Below are 20,071 nucleotides of genomic sequence, written 5' to 3' on the forward strand. Positions count from 1 at the left end.
TTAAGCGGAGCGATGATAATTATCAATTATTGTAACCAAAAAATCTAAAAAATATATAAACACTCGGTTATTTTTTACAGACATTTTAAATTCAAATTTGGCCGAAATAGGTAGGTATTAAAACCAAGAATAACGATTTTAGTTATTTTGTTGTAAATAACGTACCTAATATATTTGTAAGTTACATATACATGTTAATTAAGAGAAGGGGTGATGACGAAGTCCCTCAAAGTTAAAAAGTTGTAATTCCACCTTATAAAAGTTAATTTTTACTTTTTAAATACATTTAAAAATAGTTACTAGGTTTTTTTGTACTCGAAAAAATAATGAGATATTGGATATACGAATCTATGTTGACATTTAACATATTACGACAAAATTATAAATATATAATAGGTATTTCCTATACAAATTCTTAGTAAACATTTGGTAACTAAGATTACATATTTTGGCCTCGATGTAACATTTATTTTTCCTTACTTTAAAATAAACACATTATTCAATACTTGACATAAATATAATTAAAATAAATAACAAAGATTTGTGACTTAGATAATATTATTATTTATCAATCATAATTTAAACTTTAAAATGCTAAATGATAAGAAAAATTGTATTTTTGAAACAATTTTAAATTAAGATAGGTACATACATAACGAATTATCTAATGACTAATATAGAGGGCAAAAGTGTTAATTTTTACCTGTTGTAAGGACACCAGAATGCTTCATTCAAAATTTGAATCAAATATGAGACAATCCCATAAAATACTGTACAAATAAGTAACTAATTCATTTGGCCACCTTTTTTAAATTAAAAAATTCCGAAATTAATTTTTATTTATTATTATTTGGTAGTTGGTACCATTTATAGGTTAATGTTATAAAAATAATATACTTTTTCCTATTATATAAAGATTAAGTAAATAGTAAAGATAAAAGCTTTAACTCATAAAATAAAAAATAACATAGTTTTATTAACAAGGCAAATCTACTTTTATTACAATTTTTAATAAACACTCCATAACAGTTTTAATAAATAAATAAATAAATAAATAATAAAGAGCCTAAATGACTTAACTTTTACGTCTTAAAAAAAAAAATACTAATATTAATACATATAAGGTTTACTCTTTTATTTGTTCATTCAAGTGAAATGCTGATTTTTATATAATTTAAAATTACACGAGTGTTGACATGTTGCCATTAATTTATTGAAATAATTTTCTAAACTTGTTACAATATTCAAGAATGACTAAACATATTATTCTAATATAGAAAGCCATATGCATTTGGTGAATCGTGATTTGTGAATTAATATTATCGTAAAGAGATAAGCCAGAGAATAATACATTTGCGAATCATAAAATATTATTTTTACAACTTAAATCAAATTTTATGTAACCTAAAGGAACTTACTACAAAAATTACATTCCACAATATACAAAATACATTTTAGATATAATATTTCAACTGTTAAGCAACTTAAGATACAATTTTATTTTATTTTACATATTTAATTTCTAAATATTGTACTTAGAGTAGTTTTTTAAATAATGAAAACTAAATTTAATGCTCTCTTCCATAAAGCTTCTTAAAATATTTGTTTATTAATAATTAAAAACTACTGACTTAAGTCATAACATACAAATAAAATATTGCACATAATTATAATTAAATAGTAATTGGGACAAAATAGTAAAGGAGACTTTTAAATAATAACAGGTTTAGGTACAAACGTTATAATACATTTTTTTAATTACACAATATATTGTAAAATGATTTATGCTTTTATATTAGTAACATTAATATATTATAATACTAATAATAATATTACTGATCAAATTATGTGAAAACCTCTGAATAATAATTATGAGGTTTGATCAAAGCATATTTTACTAAGCCTTCTAAAATGAAAAAATTATCTTACAATATTACACTCTTACAATATTATTACATTATGAAGTTTCTAATAAAAGGCTCAAAAAATGTGCACCACAGAAAACCAATACTTAAGTTGTATCACAGACAGGGGAAATAAATAAGAAAATTTCATTTAAAAAGATTGAAAAAAAAAACACATTTTGAAGACACCTAATTGGCTATAATTCTATAGTTTGAATTCACCAAGGCCTCCACATACTGTCATGTTCATGTTCTCTTTTTACACTGAAATCAATAGGTTCATCACCTGGAGGCCTTGGTTCAGCCCCTTGGTTTTGTTGGCAATGGACGTAGTGGCTTGGTAAAAGGAATACAACTTGGCCATCAGGAAGTTGTGAAGGAATTACCTAGAATTAGTCAGTATAAGTATAAGTATAACAATAAAAAAAAATGTTTTAAAATTGAAAATTCTCAAATACTTATAATTATGAAAAAAAAACTACCAACCTGTACAACAGATAATGGTTGTGTAGGATCATTAGTTGGCGCTACAACAACACTTGCTGTCAGACCACCACGATCTATTACCTTATCTTCTACACCCACGGATTTACTGCGAGCTCGTTTCTTTGGAGGCTCACATTTTATACGATCATTTTTACTGTCGATCGTGCTACAATTTGATTCTTCGTCCCCGCCGATAATATCCTTAAAAAAAAAAAAATAATTTCTTAAAACTGAATAGTAAAGAAAATTTAATAATTTGTGTATGTATATTGTATAACATATTAGCACCAACTATACAGTGGCGCCAATCCTATATGGTTCACCAATGATCAATGTCAAGGATAATTCAGTGGATAGGTAGGTTTTGGGTGGGTAAGTACCTGCATGTACAATTGTAAATTTTAGATGTAATATAATACAATATTTTAACCATAAAATATATCATCAATGTTTGCGGAGAGGTAGCTAAGGTTTTTTATACCTAATGACATTTGTCATTGGTATTGTTCAGATGACACAAAAACAATGTACATTAAGACGTAATATATAGGTACCTATAATATACTATTATCGATGAATAGGTATATAGCTTATAATAGTGTTGTTGTTAAAATAAACCTAAACAACTTATGGATTTAAACTGTTGTACTGTCCCCACGTAAAAATATTTATTTATTTACGAGCTAGTCTATTTGCATGTTCCTGAACAGACGTATATGGTACCTACATAAATGGTTTGAGGCGAGCGTTTTTTTAATCGAAAATTTCGTTTATCACTTTATCGAGATTGTTTGACCTCAACTACCGCGCAGGTGCTCCTCTCAAAGTTTTATATCACACAAATAGGAAGAACTTTAGACGTTCCATTACTCTAACGTCCTACGCAGAGGGTACGCAGCTAGGGGGAAGGTAAACCCCCTTGGCTTTTTTACACTATATTAAAATGTAAAACCGTTTTCATAAAATATATAGGATATACTATTTAGATATATTTTTTTATAATCCCCCCCCCTCTCAACAGCAATCGGAAAATTCCAAGTATGACACTGGAAACACGAGAACACAATAAAACATCCGGCACATAAGTAACATCTTAGTACCTACAATCTTCTATGAAACACCATCTGATCCGAATTATACGTAAGTCCACGAATAGTAATCTAAACGTAAATATTGCTTATATTTTTTTTACTTTTTGTCCTTAAGATTTATTTTAAATATACTTTGATTTAGCAGTTAAGTTATTCCTCGTGTTTTTTTTACTGGAGAGACAGATACAATGACGAGGTATATAAAATATATAAATTGTAGGTATACGAAGCATTAAATTTCATTAATTTTTCGTAAGTGAATTGAAAAGTAATCACAGTTAATTCTGTCAAATTTCCAGTTTAATCTGAAATAGACGTCTTCAGAATAACGTTTTTCTCTGTTATTATAAATAAATATTATAATTTAAATTATACAAATTAAAAAGTCCCTCCTAGCTACGTTTAATCCTCCGTCATTGTTCACGAAATAATAAGCAGGTACATAAATTATTCTTAATACTTATATTTAATTTAAACCAAACCACATGTTTAAAAATATTTCGACGCCACTGTATTAAGATTAGTGAATAAAATATTTACATATTATATAATATAATTTGTTGCTTAACTAATAATTATAACAAAATGATTAATTACATACATAGTAGGTACCTACGTATTTATATTTATACACTTACATCAGGGATAACAACTGTAGAGTTGCTAAAATCTAAATCAATTTCTGATGAACATGTATCTAAATGTCTTAATAGGCGTTGTTTTACAGCCGGCTCTATAACTGTGGAACCTGCAGAAAGAAGTGTTCCAGTTCCAGTACTGCACATATGCAGTTCGGGGCACTCCAAAAATCTGGTAACCTAATAATCATCAAGTTAAAATGCAATTCATTCGTGTGTGTCCTATACACGGCGTAAGTCAAACGATTTTATTTTTAGTGGGTTTATAATAAATAATAATCTCACCTCTCTAGCGCATTCTTGGAAGCCAGCCCGATATTTATCCCTGACGTCTGAGCTCAGAACTTTTTGCCGTTGTAAATGGCGTACGGTAAGCTCTAATATGTCAGCTTTTTCCAATTTTGAATGCTTGGTATTCTGCAAAAAACATAGGTACAAATGATGTAAAATGAGTGAAAACTAAAATTAAAAAACTTTAAGATAGGTTTACCTCTGTTCGAGTAGAATCTAAAATAAGAGTTTTCAAAAGCGCTAGCGATTGATTTATTCTTGCTCGTCTTCTTTTCTCCATTAGTGGTTTGTTGGCCTAAACACAATAACAATAAATTATAAGTCAACTATTAAAATATTATAATTTTAATAATTAATGATTTTTAAATGATAAAATGTATAAATTTAAAATGATATCTAATTTATTGATATTTATATTTTTCACGCATATCACAACAAAGATTATGCAATGTGAATAATTGTAGTTTAAACATTGATAATATTATAATAGATCCAATAGCCAATAGACATAATTAGTTTCAGAAGTATGATTTTAGTTTTCTTATAACGAACATAGAACAAGAACATATTAAAGTAAAAATAAATGATAAGACACTATACAACTACTAGAGTCTTGTGTTTTTTTAATACTATTAATTACATTACATTTAAATTTAAATATTTTAACAAATAAAATATCTAAGTCCTATAGAAAATGATATTGTTTAATATTTATGTAGGTATTTAATAATGTTTTTGATACTTATGTGCAATATTTGTGTGTAAATAAGTAAATTATAAATTATTTTTAACATCAATAGTTTAATTTATATTCGCATTCAATGTAAATATGTAATGCCTAAACGATTCATTTAGCTCACGTTTAATTCCAATACTAATAATTAGGTGAGTATATAGATAAGTAAGTATACGAGCAGACTATATATATATTCAATTTATTATATTATCTTCATTATTAGAAATTAGACGCCTACCCTACATCAATTAAAATAAATTACAACTCATAAAAAAAAATTAATTTATACTATAATATAGTATCATTCATTTAGGCACGGCCAAGGCTCCACCCCTTAACCAAAACGTTAAAATGCTATGTTATTATTTTACTTTATGTCGAATAGCAACCGCATTGTGTGTTTGTCTATAGGCCAAAAATATCCTACAGGCTGTACTATATTAATATATGTACATCAGCGACACTATAAAATAAATCACTTCCGTTTTGTTTCAAACAACTTTTTTCTATTCAAAAAAATTCGAAATTTGTTATTTTTATCGACATTCTGCTAGTATCATTGAGGGACCAAACAGAAACAATTTTTGAGGAGTTAAAAATAGGCAACTTAAATAAAATGATGAGAAAATTTACGAGCTAAAGATACGCGTACCTATAAAATATAATATGTATTGTACATATATCTAATTTATTTATTCTTTTTTAGCCTCATGTTATTAGATTCTGTACCCCATTAGTAATATTAGTATACTATCTCATATTATTTGTGTCTAATCTAATTAAGTCTCCTTATACCGTTTTATACATTTTATTTTCAATTATAATTTTTTATTATGCTTATACTTAAATATATTTTACATTTATTCCTTTTAACAATTTGTTCTTCCAGCACAAGCTTTGATTTTTGGGGGTGCAGCAATATTGTTTATTATAAATTCATATTTAATATTTTGTTAAAATATGTAAAGATAAGTTATTGTTGCAATAAAGTTATTATTATTATATTATACATTTGATATAAGCCATATATATGTATTACCTACCTATCCTATGTACACACTTGTTAATAGCAATTTCGAAAATGTTCATTTGTCGCATATAATAATTATGAAGAAATTCGTTCAAAACATGTTTGCAGACGTTTCATTAAGACGGACGACTCATTTATAATATAAGTAGATACTCGCACGGTTAATGCTATTCAATTAATATTTTATAATATTTTTATAGTCAGGAAATACTCGAAAACAATATATCGCGGAGCAGTCGTGATGATGTGAGCGCGTGTATACATATTGTTATATATATACATACGGAACTTCAGTTGTCATCGTCCCACAGTATATAAGTTGATCCAAACATGCGTGTTACATATAGGGTGATTCACCAAGCATGCTCGCTCTTATTTCTCTTTTAATAATAACAATTTTCAAATTCTTACTGTTGAAATTTTTGAATATATACTTAAGGGGGGGGGGGCTCATTTTCAAAAACTTAGATTATAATATAACATTTAAGGCATAGGCGGAAATCGGGGTGTGGGGGGGTGCTTGAGGGGAATAAGCGTTCCCAAAGTTTAAAGTACAGGTCTTAGCCCTACTGGCCCTTAAAATTATAAAGTGCCTAAATATTATACAATGATTGTTATAATAATTGTAAAATGTATTTTTAATAACTGTTACATTAAAAGCCTATATTATTTCCTTAAAAATAAAATAAAATTCGTAGGTACGATTTTTCAAACTGATTATCATTATTTAAACGATCATAATTTATGTAATATTAATAATGACCGACATTGATTGTTTCAGCAGTCGTCCTGCACGTTACGTCGCGTGTCGTCTCGGTTTTGATGAAATTATGTAATAATACGCTATTTTAACTAATTATGAGTCTGTATGACAGTTTTTATTGTCATTAACTCCAAAAAAAATTCGAATTTATTGGAACATTAATCCATAAAAATTTTCCGTAAAAATGTCCGGGTGTAATAAATAATAGATCTAATTAGATAGGGTTAGAAGGTACCTGTTACAATTGTTTTTTTTTATTACCATGTTTAAGGACTATGACACTGCAGTCTTAATATAATATATAAATATAAATTATTAAGCTGACTTTATATATATTAATAATTAATAACTCAAAATCTACTCGTTCAAATTTTGATTTAGAAACATTCATATTTGCAAAAAAAAAAGTCAACTTAATAATTTGCATATCTGCCTAGTAAAAAAAATGCTTATTTGAAAAAAAGTAAGTTTGTATTGTCATGGGACCCTCTTCAAATAGAATAAAAAACAAAGAAACAATCATTGAAAATGTGGTACTCGAGTATAGTTAAAAATTCCGAAGTTCATTATTCAAGAAAATAAAACATGGGATTGAGCCGTCTCGTTGAATCACCCTGTACAGTATAAAAACGTATACACGCATTATGGAACTTGTGAATTGTGATGGGTATAAGAGTAGTGTATATATATGATATAGTATTATACGATGTGATCCATTTAACACAAGACACTCATTATTTCAGAAAGTACTAACGATTTGGAAAATACTTCTATTACACAATCTTAAGTCACTTACAAAACAACATTTTTTACTATTTTTATCGTTATAATCTTTTTCAGTTTTCTAAACTTTAGAATGACAGCATACATTTTAAATTTCATATTCCGTAACAGAATATCATTCGAAATATTTAAATCTACAAAAATCAAATTTTGGACAATTGTCAATTGTAGTTTATTATACTTATTAAGTTTATTAACTTAAAAGTATTTAAAGTTTAGATGAGCGGAGTTGGAGTGAAGCAAATTTTTGTAGGATACCCCTGTACGACCTCACTCCTCTCATCGAAACTTTCAACACTTTCAACACATAAGCTACTAATTCAAAATTCAATTGTTAAAATATATGAAGTAACGAATCCAAAAAATATTCTGATTTGGAATAAGGAATTAAAAACACGTATTGTCATGAAAAAATTAAAAATCGACGACGGTGGATATGATAGAAATGTTTTTTTGTGTGTAAAGTTAACGACAAAAAATTATGTGAAAAAAATATTTTCAAAAAACAATAATAACTTTTGAAATAATGAGTGTCTTATGTAAAATGGATCACCCGGTATATAGAGCGTAGTGTGTATATTATATAGTAATATATATAGAGGATCCGTGAGCGTGCACGCCGCCGCGTGCCTAAGGGGACAACGAAAGAGACACGGAGAGAGAAAAAACAGATACTGCAGAGAGTCATAGCGAGAGAGGTGAGTGTGAGAGGGACAGTGAGTGAGGGAGGGACTGCGTGAGTGAGCGGTCGGAGAGACTGCGAGCCATGATTTATGCACGCGCACACACAAGCACACGTCGAGTGCGGCCGACTCTGACAGACTACGACTGCGACGCGCGTGTGCGTGTGCGTGGTGTGTATAATATCGTAGCCGTGTGTGCGGCGGCGACGTGCGTTGGCGTCGGCGGCGGCGGTAGCGTTGACGGCGGCGTGTGGTAGTGAGGAACAGATCCGTGCGCCGCCGGGGGGTTTATCCCGTGTCCGTGACTTGACGTCGTCGTGCCGCTTTAGGTCCGTCGCCGCCGCGCGCCGACACGTTCAAACACTACCCACACATACGCCGCGACTGTAACCGTACACACACCGAAAGCGGGCGCGCGCACGACTCACGTATTCTTCTTATTATTATTATCATTATTATTATTAGTATTATTAGTATCATCATCATCATCATCATCATCATTATTTTATTATTATTATTGTTATTATTATTATTATTATTATTATTATTATTATTATTGCTGTACTTACATCACACCGCGTGCGGACCGCAATCGAAACCGTATAATGTGATATTAATTCGTATTATAATATTACCTATACCAAAAAGCTGTAGCGTTCTATATAAGCCTACATTTAGGGCGTGGGGGGAGGGAATCCAGGATGGAAAGAAACTATAACTGTTTCAAATACTGATGACGAAAAACAAAACTTAACAAAATATTTAACTCTAAATGTTAGAGCTTTTAAATATTATTGTTAATAAAATTACATATTATATGCAATACATAAAAAACAATTCAGGGTTAAAATACAGATCAATATAAATCATGTCGAGGTGTATTATCCAATATCCACCGTAGTCAATAATAATTAATCCAGTTTAGACGAACTCACGAAGCGTTATTAATGTCTATTTATTACATTATTACCTATACATTATTCTTTCTAGTTTCTATCGTGTAAAAAAGTTTTGTATATTTTTATCAACCACATATAATAAACAATTGAGAATAACAAAAAATCATAATAATATCCCATACATTTTTCTTTCACTTATATACCTACTATAGACCATAACAAAACTAACATTATATTATATGTAGAAAGAGAGGATCTAGTTATCTGATAAAGAAAAAAATCTACGTCAAAAAGTACTCAGTATAACGTAAGGCAGCGATATTGGAAAAGAATAAATTAAATTTTTGATAAAGATAATAAACAATAATATTATAAAAGAGAGATAATAATATTATGTATATATTTTTTTTTTTTAATATAACAAATTGCAAGATACAAAGGGCAACCCTTGAGATCCCAGAGGGGTGGGCGAGCGAAACGACCAGGGGCCATAGTCCGCTTAGTATATAAATATAATTAAACTAATAATATATTATATATAATATAATCAACATTTTACCTTAAAAATCGAATGGGTAATGTTTTTGTGAAAACAGATTATTTGGTATATTATAACTATGCATACACATATGAGTAATCTATATACCTACGGAAAAATAGTTTAGGGAAACGATAACCCTCCTCCCCACAAAAAAAAATATGTTATTACAAAATCGGTGCGTTTTACCGTTTTAGGGGTTTAGGTGGGCGCATTATGGGGTGGTTTTTTCACCACCCCCCCTCCTACCAACTCTTCGGTGTAATCCTGTTCCTCCGCCTCTTTGGTCGCGTGAAAACGATATGCTGGATCGTGCGGGCGGGAGCAGGAAAGATAAGCGGCGGCCTCTTTTATAGTAACACCACCGCGGGTCTCTAACAAGCTGACGCATTCGCCTCCTTTGCTAACGAGCAGAACTCCGCTGGTATACGGCCATCCAGTGGTCAGCAAACCACTAGTGTCGAGGTTGCTGCCATGAAGCTTATAAAACCCTAATGCACAATATATGCACGCCCGCGCACAGTTTGTGGTGGTCGAATGCGGACGTAGGTACAGCAACAATAGTAAAACGATAGAATTTTTAGGGGGGGGGGGGTCGGGGATGGCGTATTCTCGTCTCTCGAATGCCTTAGTTGGTCTCAGACATACATCATAGCTGTGTAAGGATATCGTTTGCCCTCTCTTCCGTTTTATGTAATTACTAATTTGTCATTAAAATATATTGTGTATTATAATTTATATTAATATTTAATAGGTACACTTAAGGTTTTGCTCATTAGAATATGGATATTATATATTATGGACTAACTTAATAATATATTTTCACCAATTTTATAGAACTTCAGGGACCACATTTTTATTGATTACATGCTTTATGAATGTATTAGATATTTGAGGGAAAGAAGTGTATCACCTCCTTCTTACTATAATTTTAAACTGCACAATATAGGTTAAACATATTCAGGGGCGGACTGGGTAGGAGACAGGCCAGTCAGCGGTTTTAAAACTTCGGGCCATGTTTTACGGGAAATTAATAAACATAATAAAGTCAATTTTTTTTTATCAAATTACTATTCAATTATGTTTGCTTATCAGTTACCACAATAATTACTAACTGTTGATTATTTATTAGTTATTACTTTACATAAATATGATAATATTAAAAGACTGGGTACAAATGTTTGTGATTTTACTATACCACGGCCTCACCCACGAACAAACTATATAACTATATAGCTTCAATAGATGGTCGCGTGCTCGGTATAAATTCAAAATTTAATTTTTGATGATTTTTGTCGTGAGCAATAGCTTTTAATTTTTGTCTATCAGTTTCTTTTTTTTTGATGGATGGTAAATAAACGACGTTCAAAACTGTTGCCTCATTTTCAATTTGAATTAAATAACATTTCATATTTGTATTTAAAATAAAAATAAACAATGGGTAATGGGTTTGATCTCACGATATAATATTATGTTTTTCCGTCATCAAATATAATAAAATGTATATTATGTAGAGTGCTGCGCGACACGGGTATAGCCGTAACCCGTAACCCTGTATAGACTATAGTGATTTAATCAGAACGATACGAAAATAGAATAAGCCGACAGCAAAAATAAATTTATGTGAATTAATTTTCGGCAGAAACATTGTGTATTATCCAGCGTTTAGAATTATACGTCATATTATTATTATTATTATTATTTAAGATACATTTTTGTCTGATTTTCTATTTTATTTTTATAAATAATGCAGGGAAAAATTATATACTACGGCCCACAGGCCAGTCCGCGATCGCTGACCAGCGGACCGGGCCAGTCCGCCTCTGAACATATTAATTATATTTTTCATCCCCCCCCCCCCAACAGAAAAAAAACACTCCAAGTTCCGCCACTGGTCATTATAGTGTATTTTATATCGTCATATATACTCACATATAGCGTATATACACATAAAATAAAGAGGAAACGGCTATAGTGCATATACGTGCAACGGAATCGAGATGATTACGCGCGCCCACCTCCTAAACCTACACACGGCTGTATATGATATAATGATGATAGTCGACGCATTCACTGACACGTGAAGCTCACGTGATGTTTTAAAGTTCATTTCATCAGCGATTTATTTGTTATACTCGTTGCGAGTTTTTTCGACCAGTGTGACCTGCACTCTGTAGGCTGCAGCGTCCAGTCAATCTTGGAAAATGAATGTGTTGCTGATTGCTGAAGTCTGAAAGCCCCCAACCGATTCCCAATCCAAACGCCAATTTAATAGACAATGTATTTATGTATTGCTTTGTGCACGCAACATACTGCATGTTAATAAAAACGAACATTGAAATAATAATTCACCCACATGGCATTTAATCTAAAGTATATTATAGTCGCAGTCACCATACGTGAAGATTATTGTATAATATCAGGAGTTAGAAAAATTTAATACGACCCACATCGTATATTATACGAACAAAATCGCAACATTATAGCGTTGTATTATAGTAACTATACAATTGTTGTATATATTATTATTATATTGTAGTCTCATTATAGGATAATAATATATATTATTTCCTATATAATAATGCGGGTAATAAAATGTCATTAAAATATCAAATTATATGCACATTTATTATATTTCATTCAACACAATATTTTCTATTTAAAATAAATAATTACCAACAGCTATATCTTTGTCTAAAAAAAGTTGTTACGTTTTATAAGAAAATATTATAATTCACTAATAATCAAAATTCCATTTGCATTTTTTAATAAAACATTGGGTTGGTAAAAAATTTGTTGGCTATTCTGAATCAACTATGTTTTTTTGCAGACCCATGCTGCGGACCCGGCCAAGTCCCCCGAGCCAACTCTTGGGGGGACGAGGGTCACACAGAAAAATATATAAATAAAACTACAAAAACACATTACATTCTGATTGAAAATGTTTAAATGTACCATTGTTGTTATTGTGGTTTACTATTTAGCCAGGGTCATCCAGTTGCAGAACAAAGAAATATATGGGAGGAAATATAGATTCACTATTTTCCCACTCGTACTGTTAAAAAATGGGTACTTTTGAAAAACTAACAGTTACATAGCTGTTAAGAAACGATTAAAATGATCATAATAGACATTAATAGTTAAAATATTAAAATACACGTGCTTCATGCAGAGTGCTTATAACTAGTATAACAGCTAGCTCACAACTCACAAGTTTCAAATTGCAATACAATTTCAGAGTACCTACGCGTGTTTAGAATGTTAAAGAAATAAACATTATTTGCGTTTGTTAAAAACATAAAAATACAGGATATATATGTATACCTATCGGCTATATCGAATATCGATATATTTATGTTCGCGATCCGCGGTATCAACTATTTCTTGAAATAGGTACAAAATACAACATGATATTATGTAATGTATTACTTCTCCGGACCTAAAATGAAAACACGCACACAAAAAAAGTAAGGCAAAAATTGTAATGATGTGTTGTGCAATTTGAACAAGTTACAAGATAAATATAATTATCTGTTATTAATATTGATAATATTGTATAATATATGTAACGTTTATGCGTACAGACGTATAGTAGGAGGTATACCACGAGCGAAGTAAATTTACAGGCGGAGCCAGCATTTTTGTTCAGAGTATGCTGCAGAAACTTGATCAGCCTACAAGTTTGTAGGGGGCTTTCTCTCACACCCCCTTTCATACACATTTGTATCTACTCACAACTCGATATTATATTGCAAGAAAAAATAACTCTTATATTGTTAGAAAATATTAAAATATGAAAAGCTCTAGAAACTTCAAATATTAAAAATTTGAAATTAATTTTCAAAGTAGGGAATATGATATTTTATTTTATATCTTATAAAGTTAATAACTTATGACTATTAAACTATGGTTTTGAATTTAGTGAATTATAAAAATATAGAAATAAAATCTAAAAAAATGCAGTTTAAAATACACTTAGATAAATCCAATAAATGCGCCAAAATAATATTATGTATTTAGTTGTTTTTAAAAACTGCTTAAAAAGTTTATAAGTTCAAAATATAAAATATTCTATTTTTTCGAAAAGAAAATGTTTTTTTATTGATGTTTAATAAATTCAATTAGCCTTAGTGGCCCTAAACTGGCTAAACTACATAAGCCCTATATATAATTCGAAGCAGCCCTTTTAACGAAGCTGCATACTCTGCACGCTCCACCTGTCAGTAAATCACAATATTATTAAACAGCATATAATATTATATAGAATATACGCGAGTAGAAAAAAAAAAACGGCGGCACAGTAGTTGTAGAGGGTATTATATTATTATTATAATATCACGCGTAATATATAACATATATATAATATAATGTATTACGTGTATAATATGAAACCGAGCGGCACGTTTAGCAACCAATGTTTGTCTAGATGGTCACGGACGAGCGCGTCCTTGTGGCGGGCGGAGAGGACGGCACGGCGGCGGTAGCGGCACCCGACACTGGCTGGCGGCCCGCGGATGGACGGGCGGACGAGTGCTGTGTGTTGTAGTAATGCCCGCCGACCCGCGTCGCGCCGCGCCGCCGGCCCGCGCGCTACGAGTCCCGATTTAGTATAGAAGGTCCGGTAGACACGCAGACAACAACAAACAACGCCGCCACCGATCGGCGTACACGCGCGCACACACACTCACACACACAAGCGCGCGCGCGCTCACGCCCGCCAACGTTTCCCGCCGCCGCGGTGGCGGCGGCTGTCGCGTCCGCCGCGTCCACGTCCTACCGGCTCGTTTACACGCACACACACGGGCGCACGCACACGCACGTTCGTTATATAAACCCTTCGCCTACCGATATCGCCGCTGCAATTATTATTACCGGCAGCACGGACGACCAGATATCACATACACACGCGCCCGGCGGCGGCGCGAGTGAGCGCGCGCCGACGGATGGGCTGACGGGACGGGGAGGGGAACGAAAATGTTCACACGCGTAGGCACACATAAAAGGCGGCGATGGCGCGCGCGCGCGCACGTTAACTCAACCGGCTAGCCGCCGGGATCGGTTTTATTATTATAACCGCCACCGCGCCGGGCCACCCGCCCCGTCCGCTCGGAACGCAGTCCGAGTGTGTTCTTCTCGCCGCCGCCGCCGCCGCCAACGACGACGACACCCGGACCACCAATGGTGTCGGCGGGAGGGGTTGCACAGACTCGTCTGCCCGGTTTTGCGTCGGGCCCGATCACGCACTAAAGTCGGCTCATAGTACTTCATAGTACTTCTCAAACTAGTAGGTATCCGTAGGTAAGATGGCTGTGGACATTTTAATAATCGGTTCTATCTCCGTAACTGCTAATCGTCGAGGATACGTATTTTTTTCGACTAATAAAGTTCGTTGTTGTTTGGGGGGAGATTGAGTTTGACATTCCAGACAAACATTTTTTTCGATTGATGTCTTTCGACTTGTCGATTTTGTATACTATAATAGTTTCGACTTCAAATTTGGTAGATAAAATCGATATTGGTTCTATTTCGGTATAATATGTATATTCAATATATATACCTACAACGTATTAAAAACGATACCTTTTTTTCAAAATAATAGTGCATATATAATATTATATTCGCTATTCATAGTGGGCCACTGTTTTTACCTGATCTTCAGTCTCAACTACTAAGCTACGAGGGAAAGAAATAACTAATAATGCATAGTTCGCCCACTGGTCAAACAATACATAATATAACTATATAAGTTTATGTATATGTTAAAGCTTTCTATTGCAAACTTTTAGAACAATGATCAAACGTTAGTAACCTAACTTACACGACTAACATGCATGAAATACAATTATTATTTTTAAACCATAGGTTAGGTCAAGTCCACAAAGGCTTAAACTTTAATAAAGTATATAATTTGTTTTTCAATCGGTTTATAATGTTTCCAAACCTGTAATTATTATAGTAATTTAGTATTGTTCTATAAACTGTGCTGCCGATTTACAAAGTTCCAAATGATTTGATATATTCTATAGTCAATTTTTAATAAATATGTGTAGGGAACAAGTATTAATTATTATAATATAACATAAATAACAATATATATTAATAATTAATATCATGCTTGAGAAAGTTACCTTTTGGCAACACATCCAAACGTTGATTTGCGTGTAGATTCAAAATAGTATATTATCACAACTTGTATTTAAATTAAATTATTTGAATATGATATTTGTTCAGTTTTATTAACTAAAATTATATTTAAAAAGTGTTATATTTTTTCTTTACCCTGGACGGAAGACGATACCTAATATAATACACATTATTGAATAATAAAAACATAATTATATTTTATACACCCATGTATTCAGATTACTGTTTACTTATACTTTCAGTATTAACATTTTATAATATTACAATCTGTTTTCAAATGCTTATATCAGGGGTGGCCAAATGATCTTGTGGGACACTTTGGAAATACATTATAAGTTCACGACCCACATACTAAATTACATATTTTAGATTTGAACAAAATAAAAAAAAAGGTTTGTTGTACTAATTAATTAAAATGAATTTATATAATTTACAAACATAGACAATATAATAATTTTAATTTATTTATTTAGTGAAATAGTTGTTTCTCAACTCGTTGTGCGGGCATTCCAGAAAATTATATATCTATTGGCACAAAAGTACATTTTTTTTTTTGCCAATGTATGATAAATCTCGCGGGCTGCAAACATTTCCAAAGTGAGCCCTGGCTTATAAGTATACCTATAGTGTTTTCATTTTTTAAGTTTTTTAAGTTATACGTACAAAGAATATTTTTCGGAATTATAGTTTTATTTTTACATATTTCAAATATTAATTTAGATAAAATTGTATTAAATTTAAATTTACATTCCAAGTTGATTATTAAATATTGGTATAAAACTTTGTATTAAGATTAAATGTTGTCACTTATCGATAGACGATAATTCATTTTTTAAAAGATCCACTTAGGACTTAGAAAGTATGAAGTATATTAATATTTAATAATGTCATTATAATATGCACCTAATGTTAATCATAGGTGTCGATGTAGGCAAACGGGGGCTAAGTCCTATCAAATAATTCACTCCTCCTCCAAAAAATGTCATGTTTAACAAGACAGTTTACATTTTGTATTGGTGCCTAATGCCTATATAGAAGTGTAAGGATATAATTTGTTATTATTTTTTAAGTTTTGTCCGACCCGTTAAAATTCGAACCAGTAATTTCTGAGTAACTTAACTTTATGTATTAAAGATGTATTATTTACTTTATGTCAATAATGTGGTGTTATATGTAATAAAAAATATGTAATATTTTGTTTAGTACTACTGTAATTATCATATACTCAAACTTATTTTACAAATGATAAAATGTTAATAATATTAATTGTTAATAATTACATTTTAAATAATTATTTTTAAACCATCAGTTTAGTTCCTATATCATTTAAAAGTTTAAAACGATTACCCTGATTGTACAAACAGTTTATAATAACTCAAACACTATACTCGTTCAAATTTCGTTTTATATGAAACTTTTAAAAACCTAATCTACCTACTTATCAATTTACAGTAAAAATGCATGGCGATTCTGATTTGAAAGAAGAAGCTTGTACCAACAAAAAATACTCCTTAAATGATATAAAATAATCTAAGAATAGTTTAATGTAAATTGTAATATGGTCTTTAACTACCATACTAAGGTATCTAGACTAAAAAATTCCAAAATGTGTATAACTATTTTACTATATTTTTTCCCACTAAATCTATACGACTTTAATAACGTATACCGAAAATCCCGAGTACAGGTTTTCGATATAAACAACAATATAAAATAGTGTAGTTATATAGTACCTATATAAGTCTTGCAAGTGTAATGCATGTATCTGTTTATCGTATAATATATTGTATAACGACACCTAAATTATATGTATACCTCGGAGAGTTAAAAATTAGTTTTATTTTCCAAAACTAATATTTAACTCGATAAATATTAAGGCAAATATTATTGTATTGTTTTTCAATACAGACAACGCAGCTTCCATAAAGCTAAGTAACAAGTTTCTTATATTATTATGTTTATATATTATAATTCATAATCAATGTAAACCTATCAATGCATGTTACCAAAATAATTGGTAATAATTATAAATAATAACTATATAGAGCTTGTATACTGTATAGGTATATAAGAATTTACTATATCATTATTAGTTCCTATATTACGTATTTTTCTCAACTAAATCACTAGTTTAATAATAAGAAAGATACCTTTTATCAATTGATCATCTTATTTAAAGATATATTTTCTCTGCGTAGACGGAAATGAATAATTTTCATTTCCTTATATGATTTATACTTATAGCCTATAGGTACCTATATATTATATATATACTATAATGTTGGATCGTTTTTATTTGTTACATTATTTAGATAATACATATACCTAGGTATATTATTACGAATTAAGATATCAAGGAATATACGAAGTGAATATTATTGGATTACTTCAAAACGTTCTCCATATAAACTTTGCCTACTTACTAATAATATAGTCTTAAAAATACGTAAATAATAAACGTCGATCAAACGATTTAAATAAATAATAATATAAATTGTAAAATATAATGATAAAAGAAATGATGTATTACCCTTTTACCATCCTTTTGATTAGACGACTGTGAGAATATCAACGATGAGCTGGTGACGATGGGTTCCCTCTTGCTAAAGGGATGCACAGTGGCCGTGACGGGCGACGGCGTGGCCGCAGAAGACGCGTTATTGTTGTTGTCGTGGATTCCTGTGGAAGACGTCTCGGACGCGATTGGTATGACGACGGGCAAAGAGTCCGGTTCACATTTTCCTGTCATCATAAACACGCGCACGCTTTATAATAACGAAGTGGGACGACGTCACATGATGTCGCAAGCGCATCTGACGTGTGACTACTGCTTTGGCCTGGCGGTGCCGCGGCGGTTCCCGACGGTAATGAGAGAAGCGAGAACTCGACGCCGCCGGCGGCGGCACGGGTGACCCGACCGCAGTGTCGACACCTCTCTCCCCCCGGTCGTGGTTCAACCCCCACGCCGCGGTCCCATCCGTCCGCGCACGATTCACCCCGCCACCGCGACCGACGACTGTCCCACCGCAGCACGCACCCACCACCGCCGAACTACTCTTCCGCCGCGTGAACGGTGTAATAGCCGTGACGCCACCGACGACCCGCGCGCGCTTTGGGCGCCAACGGCACGCCCACCACCCTCGCGGTGATATTAAATTATACGAGAAATCCCCTCGTTCTGCCTATTCCCTAACACTACACCCCCTAACCATTCGATACGATATGCCTGCGCGAAATATGACAAAAAAAAAATAATAATATACATATATATATCTCGGAGGGATTTATATTATATATATATATATATAAAATATACGTTATACACTATTGTGAAACGGGAACCAAGATTTTTGAAAATGATACGTATATTATTATATAAAATCACATATTATCCGAATGCAAGTCGACTATAATATTATATAATAAACAATAATACAATACTATATACGTCCACAATTCACGTCCAATATATTTTATTATAATTAATGAGATAAATATTCTACTAAAAATTTACAATTTCCCAAGTTTTTCGTAAGTCTAACACCGTACCTCATATATACACACGCAACAACTAATTATAATATAGTAGAAACAAAATATTTTCAATATAGTTTATGTTGAATACGAGCAATATTCTGATTAACGCAAGAAAGCGATAAACATTATTATATTTTAGTTCAAAGTTTGAGAATAATAATTCAGAAAAAGTACAAAAAAATTAAAATTGTTTAAATTTAGTATATTCTAATAAAACAGTTTAGTCGTGTATATAGTAGGTACATTGAAATCTAAAATAATTTTGGATATATATAGCTGCATGCAGTATACTACAAAAAATCGGACTAAAATCGTGTACCACACAATATGCTCCCGGCAAATTATTTTAACAACTTCAAAGCCCTGCCTTTTAATGAACACAGGATTTCAATATGAATTTATATATAAATCAAATTTTTATCTAGTATTTACTGGTTAATGAGATATTGATTATTACTTATCACTTATCAGTATTAAAGTTTGATGAGCGGAGTACCTATATATATAGTGGGCCAACATTTTCCGGGGAACCGCCATACCAGTTCTGT

At 31.5% G+C, this 20,071-nt stretch overlaps 1 protein-coding gene across 2 annotated transcripts; it reads right to left on the reverse strand.

Annotated features, from left to right (window-relative positions):
* Positions 1-1,630: 1,630 nt before the first annotated feature.
* On the reverse strand, positions 1,631-18,941 carry LOC100159053 (transcription factor HES-1). 2 transcript variants are annotated; one of them, XM_001945020.5, is made up of 6 exons: positions 18,517-18,941; positions 4,610-4,705; positions 4,405-4,536; positions 4,120-4,299; positions 2,391-2,591; positions 1,631-2,290 (listed from the first exon to the last, which is right to left on the reverse strand). In XM_001945020.5, the coding sequence occupies exons 1-6, from the start codon at positions 18,736-18,738 to the stop codon at positions 2,123-2,125; spliced, it is 999 nt and encodes a 332-aa protein (XP_001945055.2). In that variant the 5' UTR covers positions 18,739-18,941; the 3' UTR covers positions 1,631-2,122. The 2 variants fall into 2 exon arrangements, with proteins under 2 accessions (XP_001945055.2, XP_016659002.1); XM_016803513.2 differs by lacking the exon at positions 18,517-18,941 and adding an exon at positions 14,219-14,597.
* Between the last annotated feature and the right edge of the window lie 1,130 nt (positions 18,942-20,071).

This window comes from Acyrthosiphon pisum, chromosome A1 (assembly GCF_005508785.2).
Source record: "Acyrthosiphon pisum isolate AL4f chromosome A1, pea_aphid_22Mar2018_4r6ur, whole genome shotgun sequence".
In the NCBI taxonomy this organism is placed as follows: domain Eukaryota; kingdom Metazoa; phylum Arthropoda; class Insecta; order Hemiptera; family Aphididae; genus Acyrthosiphon; species Acyrthosiphon pisum.

Coding starts and splice junctions, on each gene's coding strand:
- LOC100159053 (XM_001945020.5), bottom strand. CDS start 18,738: ATGATGACAGGAAAATGTGAACCGGACTCTTTGCCCGTCGTCATACCA. Junction 4,300..4,404: donor TCCAAGAATGCGCTAGAGAG/GTGAGATTATTA, acceptor GATGATTATTAG/GTTACCAGATTTTTGGAGTG. Junction 2,592..4,119: donor CTACAGTTGTTATCCCTGAT/GTAAGTGTATAA, acceptor TTTTTTTTTAAG/GATATTATCGGCGGGGACGA.